This window comes from Trachymyrmex cornetzi, unplaced genomic scaffold (genome assembly GCF_001594075.2).
Source record: "Trachymyrmex cornetzi isolate Tcor2-1 unplaced genomic scaffold, Tcor1.1 scaffold385, whole genome shotgun sequence".
NCBI lineage: Eukaryota > Metazoa > Arthropoda > Insecta > Hymenoptera > Formicidae > Trachymyrmex > Trachymyrmex cornetzi.
The window spans coordinates 676,782-684,302 of record NW_017298586.1 but is presented as its reverse complement, the minus strand read 5'-3'; the positions used below and the strand labels follow the sequence as shown (position 1 = coordinate 684,302).

Sequence of the window (7,521 nt, the reverse complement as noted above, 5' to 3'; positions counted from 1 at the left end):
TTGAGTAAGACAGAATGATATATATTATATAATATAATGTAAAAACTAAATCAAAGATGTCACCACTATTATCGAATTTGGAATTAAAAAAGTTTGTACTATCGACCTTGATTGAGTTAGGTAATCGGTTTAGCATCCCCTTAAAGAGTACAACAAAAATTTTTCCATTTCAATATAGTTCATTTTGTAACTTTTCTAAATAAATGTTGACGCAACCTCGTCGCCGGAATCGTAAATATATCGGCGAGAAATCTAACGACTTTTGTATTTGTTTAAAACAAAAAACAAAATGGTTTCTTATTTTGTATGACAGTACCTTGTCGATAAACCTAAGAAATAAGAAAGTTGAAAATTAACAAAATAGCGGCACTTTAAAGACATAAGTACAATTTCGACCCCAAAAATTTCAATTTATTTATGCAATAACAATTGTTTTAATTAGTTATTTTATTAAATTTATAGGTTCATCGATAAATTATGACATTAAACAATATATGTGCACAGGGACAACTCGATCGATCGAATTTTGAGTTATCTTTCCCGCCAGTTTCAAAAAACTAGTTTTGAGAAAAACGCGTTTAAAGTTTTTAGTATCTGTGTAGTAGTTAGTATCTGTGCATCATAAATGTAGCTTCCAAACTTATTCGAATTTCGTTCTGTAACTTTGGGAATATATTTCTACATTTACTACTATCGATTAAAGCAAAAAAAATTTTTTCGATTTTTTGAACCGATTACATGAGGCGACCCCCTTAAGACAAGCGATAGTGGCTGAAGGGCAATATCGTGAACAAAATACTCGTATTTTATTAATCGCAATCGTCACGCTATAAAATGTCAGAAGCGACAGACTCGCAGTCTGTGTACGATTTAATCGTTGGTTTGGACCTTCTCTAGGTCGTTGTGCATTTTGGAACCAAATTTATTTGCATTTTCAATGTAAATAAAAAAAACCCGACAAGACGGCCATAAATTGTAAAGATTACGTCCGACAGCATGCCAAATGACGTTAAAGCCAGCTTTACGTTTTCTTCTTGTCTCTCATTTCTGTTCTGAGTCCCGATACAAGTCTAAGTTGATACTACCGAATTTAATCATTAATCGCTCTTGAAGTCGATCGATCGTGTCGTAATCCATCATAGTTTTTATGCGTAGACGTGATATTTTATCGTATTCGGTCTCGAGGCCGTTCGCAAATTAAAATTTGTTAGAATTAGTTGTTTATTAAAACAAAGGACGTTTTGGAAAGTCGCGCTCTAGAAGACTGTTTGATGTTGAAACTTGTGATATACACGATCCGCGTTTGCAAGAATCAAAGATCGATAGGTTTCAACCTCGGTTTCAATGAACGAATATGTTAATTACGAAGCAAACGTTGGATTGCAACATGTGCAATATGCTTAACGTAATCAAACGGTCCTTTCTTGACAGTCTTATTTTTTTCCATTAAGATTTCCGACACATGATTGTAAATATCGGAATATCCCGAGGATATGACACAAAGGTCGGAAGAAAGTTCGGTACACATCTTTCAGATCACGCAACCTAACGAAATGTTTCCCCAAGGAATTCGACAGTTCTGATGGTTATATAATTGTAGTGTAAACGCAGTGTAACAGTTAGCGGTTTGATGTAATAACATTACTTAGTCATCGTTTTCGGCTCTTTCTATTGAATATGTGCCACCTTGACGTGCTTCGCTGGCTATCGAAATCAGTTCCCGAAATTGTATCGAGTGACAGTCGGTATGCAACTTGAACGAATTGTAAATTATAAATAAGTTTTTAAAGCCTTGTGATATAAAGTAGTTTATATTATGTAAGTCATTACATAAGTAATATACAAATGATATATACACAGTTACAGATAAAATAGATTGAAATGATCGAGGGCATGTTAAAAATTGATTTTTTAAATATATAGTATCTATCAGATCTGCCACGTTAATATTTTTATTATATTAAATAATAAATGATAAATTAATAATTTTTAGTTTTTTTTCATCATTTATATGTAAATAAAAAAATTCAATTAAAATCATTAATTTATGAATAAAAATCGACTATCGTGTGATAAAATCAACGAATAAATTTGATCAAATAAATAAAGCAGTTTATTATTAAGGTTTAATTTGTATTTCATGCACGGAAAAAAAATATTGTTAATTATTTGTACTTTATACATGAAGAGAAGAATATTGTTAATTGATTTCTGTTTTGTTTAAAGTAATTTTTGAGCTATGATTATACATATGTATGTCGTTTTTAGTGATCAAAATCAATAGAACAGTTTTTTTTATCATTTCTTATAAAAAATGATAATCTTTGCTTAAAAAAAAAATAAGGTATTAATAATATTGATTTGATCCAATTTATTTTTTAAAATCTTTAATGAGATTTTTCTTGAAATTAATTCTCCAAATATTTGTTACACGACGAAGCTCTCTGCGTGACAACCAAAAGGAAAAATATGAAATAACTCGCTTAGGTGTTAATTTGTGTCTTGCCGCGTACAGATAAAAAATTATTTGTCCCACCGAAGGATCCTGTTCTTAAGCGAATTCGCGTCCAAAATGAATTGCATCCAGGTCTTACATAAATCCAATTTGTAACCTGCCGTGTAGCGATTTTTCATCCCGTCACGGAGCTAATGCGACGCGCAATTATATTTTGTTGTACACAGATAATCCGATCAATGATGAAAAGGAAGATGCTCGTTAATAATAAAATTGAGTCTCCAACGGAAGAATTTAGTAAATAGTTTCTCTTTCATTCTTGTGTGTAGTCGGATGTTAATGTCATGGAACTTCCCTATATAGTCGGTATGTTGCAATCAGTCGAATAATTCTGTTGCAAGATGCATGAGGGGGATTCGACCGCGAGACGAATCATGTGCTAAATGTGAACGCGAAAGTGAAATCCTCGGATCATTCTGTCGATCACGTTCCCCGTAAGGCTAAAAGAGTCTTAATCTACAATCCACGAGTTTTCTAAAGAGATTTACCCTCTCAGAATGGATTTCTAATCCTTTCTGAGACGGACAAGATAAAAAAAATATTCTTGACATACTTAATTATTATCGCAGCCTTATGCAATATAAAAATACAACTAATATTTAATTCATATAAAAATACAATATTAAGTCAACAATAAAATTAACTTATTGTCTTGAGATAAAAATTTAACGTATATAAATTTTATTTATTTTTGTTTAAAATAAATCTTTATCACACAATATAACACATGATGCTGGCACCGTAGTATTTGGCACGAAATTTACAAACTGATATCCAAGATTTTCTTTTAGATTAAACTTTTTTCATTTAAGAGTAAATATTCCTCAGTTGCACTAATAATAAACAATAAATATGACTATTCTTACATCGATCTTACTTTATGATATAGGATTAATTGGAATCTTTTCGATAAGTGTACGAATTTTAAGAAGTGACTAAACGCGAAATAATTTTATATACTTAAAAATTTGGATGTATTCAACTTTTTACACGAAACATTTAATTTTTATATTAAAAATGTAAATGGCGATTTTTTTTTAAATATATATTTATTTAGGACAATAAATTGTATTTAATACTTTTCTTTATATCTAAATATATTCATGATTTCATGTATTTATTATTAAAATTCGTGATCTAAAGAGAAATTGTGCACTACTACTAAACTTCGAACGTGATGTTTTTTGTAATCGTCAGATTCTTCATTGATTTCGCCGCGTTACTTGAAGTCGAATTAATTGCTTAATCTAACGATTATAATTTTATCCTGATAATTTAATGAATAATTTCTATACGATAGTATAGGAATTAGTCGAAACTTTTTTATTTGATAAATTATTTGTGGTTATTCTTGTCAGTTCGATGTTCGCACTTGAAGGTTGCTTTCAACACATTAAGCATAAGGAAGCGATCGTTTCTGACACGTCGCTGCAGTTTGCATGCTACACAAGGTGATAGATTAGTACATTGCTAATTTCCTACGCATGGCTAATTTGCCCTGTGAATTCACTCGTGTCCTGGAATAAATATTACGTTTTCATTTGTTCGTTCGATATAGATACGAACGTCGCGTGAGGCATTTTTCGTCGTGAAATTTTTACTCGTTCTTTTTCCTCTCACAATGACGTTAAGTACCAAAGTTAACGTTTGCCTTTGAGCACTTCGCAGCCACTTCTGCGCCTTCGAGGCGTGCCACGAGGCAACAAAAAGGGAGATTATACCTTGCGTGACTAGTCGTTCGGCAAACGACACTCGTTTTACACGCATGCATTCCTCCCGTCCACACCTCTTGAAAATCTGAGACACGATAATAAAATCAAGTAAATAGTTAAAATTTTCTACTCGCTTCATTATAAATAGTGTAGAAAAAGATCAGATTCGGATAAAAGCCGTTTGTGTAACAGAATTTTTTATCCATAGGGAATCATTGCGTTGTCATGTTTAATGATTGATATTGCTTTTGTATAATAAATGATCGATACCTTCGAATTTAATTGGCAGTTCTCTATCTTTTTCGAACGACATATTATTGCGAGATATCACTGTAAGATAGGCGTTGGCGTTAGATTCGATCATTATCTAGCTGTCATCTTAGGTATTTTGTTTACTCATCAGTCTTGCCATTTGAATAATATTTAGGGCGATGCTTGCGCAAATTACACATGTACGATACGACACAGATAAGTGGCGAAGTCATAAATCACTCTACAGTTACTTTTCATTCTACAGCAAAAGTTAAACGTGGGATGAAATGGCCAGAAAGGCATAAATTGAGATTTAAAAAAAAAATATCGGACAAAGTGTCTGGGGAATTAAAATTTATGACAATTGGGTGTATTATTGGGATGTCAAAATCTTATTGCTTCACGCGTAAAACATCACCCAAAGAAACCTGTCTTGTAATAAAATCTAGATGAACTTTAAACCAAAGGGCTCGAAACGTGTAAAGTTTTCGTTAGTCATTAAAATTTTCTTGGGTCGTAAATTAAAATCCCGTAGAATTTATGTCGGACAAAAGCAAGGTCCGTCACGATAACGTTTTGCTGTGCTACACCTCACGTGCACCTCACCTGGACGCGTAATCGCGCAAGTGAAGTCGTAAACATTAAAATTATAAGAATTATGGAACTTACGCGTGAGATGATTAATGGCTCACAGGTGGCTGCTTACCGCCTTGTTGAGATCTCTCGTTCAACCTGCGGCGGTAGAAACACGTAGATTGTTCGCTTGCGACAGCACCCGCATCCGCGCTTTATTTCTTTGACCTTAACGTCGAATCGTTATAAAAGACTAACGCTCATAAATTGCGAACGAGACTTCAGAATTAAATTAGCGGTCGACAGACAGGGAAACGTACGGGTAGAGTTACGGAAGAAGGCACTAATGAGAATTTTATTAATTATTATCAAGCCGGAATTAGAATTTTCTAGGAAATACATGTCGTTTTGCATTTTTATGATATGCATACTCGATGAGACTGAAATATTCTGCGATTGCTCCAAGCGTGAAAGTTTAAAGTATCGGTGGTATATAAGTGAAACTGAATCTTTTACCATGAATAAATCAATGGTGTGTGTTTCGCGGCTGTTGTACGGGTTCTCTGGTAAAAGTCGCATTATTACACACGCGACGTTATTCTAATTAGCTGCTATTAATACTAAGGTAAACTTGGCGTTACAAACGTGAACGAAGGAGTAAGTCGGGTCGTTTCCAGTTATATACGGAGCACCGCGCACCGCAGTCTGTCGAACATAAAAACGAAACCGAAAGAAAACGATACCGACATACACTTAAACGCCTGGCAAAAACCGGAATAATCAAACATATAGGGTGTCCTGGACACACCGTCATTTTATTTTTAATGCGATAAATTCTGTGATCTTACGAAAGTAGACTTCTTTTTTCTAAACGAGAGTCGAGAGATACTTCCGTATCGGAGAAATTGTGTAATTATGCGTGACGCGCGCTATTGTTGAGCTGCATCTTCAAATGCAGGTAAAGTTAATACCTGCTATCTCAGAGAGCACAGGGATTCTCACGGATAACAATTACTATGTAGTTAACGTAGAATATCAGCTGGTGAGCGTTCGGAAAGACTTTTTATCTAATGCGATATTTTCTTCAGTTACTTTCGACATGGGATGCATTTACATGGGAACAATACTGCCCTTCGTTTCCCAACTGGTAATGAGGTTGTAGAACTCCGTTTTTTGCATTACATAAAACTTGGATGGCTATCAAGCTTATTAAGTTATTTGCGGTGAACGGTATTGCAGTGTGTAGTTGTACACGTTGCCCATGAACCTAGTGCATTCGACGCCTTTTACCGGAATACATCGATTATTAAAATCGCGCCGCCCGTTAAGGCTCGCCACACGCGTACGTGCGTTGAACTTGTTCCTCACACCGTAGTTCGTGTACATGACCGTAGTTCTGCGTAACAGATACCTTTCAAGCATCAAGATCTTGCCGTCATAAATCATCATCCAGCCGAAGTCCGTGACCAAAATGAATCTAACGTCAGTATGCATGTACACGTATACATTTTTCAAATTTATACTAGACGGAAGTTGTTTGCACCAGTGAATAGAATCGAGTTTAGCTGCACGTCTCATTGACCATTTTACGATGCAGAGGAGTCGTCGGTAAACGCGGGTATAATTAACGGCGTAAATATATTCTCGTTTTTAGTGCCAAAAGAGCTATTTTGTCGTGAATGCGTGTGACCTATTAGCTCATTAGTTCGCTCCAATCGTTTCGTCGGATGCGATTCCTGATTACGCTCGTGGTTCCCTTTGTACCGCGATGTGTTTTCCCGCCGAAGACCAAGAGAGACACTCATCGCGCAACCGTGAAAGTGACTTCGGGTCTCGCGAGCTACGTTGATCTTCGATGTAGAGATCGAAACAAGGATGAGCAGCAGCCACCTGAATGGCGGAAGGAACGGTGAAATAGAAAGCCAGCGAACGATAAAAAGCGAGAGACACGCGTGATTTCCGCGACGTTGCAACTTCCCTTCCATACTCCCCCTCCGTCATCGCCGACGAGGTAAGATGTTACTACATCGAGGATTGGATTATCGAGCAGCAGCTGCCGCGCAATGGACTTACGTCTCTAATGATACCCTGGCCGCCGTTGGAAACCTCTTCCACGTTGATACGAATAGCCGACATGCTACGAGGCGTCGCTCCCTCGTGAAGCCACCCTGATAGAATACCCTCTAAGTTGTTATCGAAAGATGATGCTTTCTGGATCTTCATCAGTATTATCCGAGAGTCGCTCCTCATCAAATGTCCTCACGAGATCACCACTCCTTGGCGTATTGGCTAATGATCTCCCTTGTACTAATTCACGGATTCCACAAGAAACCCACCGTCGGTCACCCTCAAAGAACGAATCGATTTCTCGCGCGAGTGCTCCGTGCGTGACTATATCGGCGTTCAAATTCGAGATCTTCGCCTTCTCGTCGGTATTTAAGAGAGAGAGAGAGAGAGAGAGAGAGAGAG

At 36.1% G+C, this 7,521-nt stretch overlaps 2 protein-coding genes across 3 annotated transcripts in view; one reads left to right on the top strand and one right to left on the bottom strand.

Moving 5' to 3' along the window:
* The window catches only part of nudC (nuclear distribution C, dynein complex regulator), a 93,972-nt gene that overhangs the window by 15,448 nt on the left and 71,003 nt on the right, over positions 1 to 7,521 (top strand). The window lies entirely within an intron of this gene.
* Positions 1 to 7,521, bottom strand: part of LOC108763827 (uncharacterized) — a 64,298-nt gene that overhangs the window by 13,290 nt on the left and 43,487 nt on the right. The window contains exon 1 of one of the 2 annotated variants that reach the window (XM_018511712.1): positions 7,126 to 7,515. The exons of the other annotated variant lie outside the window; for it this stretch is intronic. Within the exon in view, the coding sequence (XP_018367214.1) occupies positions 7,126 to 7,302 (177 nt within the window). The 5' untranslated portion in view covers positions 7,303 to 7,515. Of the gene's footprint in view, positions 1 to 7,125; positions 7,516 to 7,521 lie in introns of those variants that run through there. 2 annotated transcript variants of the gene reach the window in all.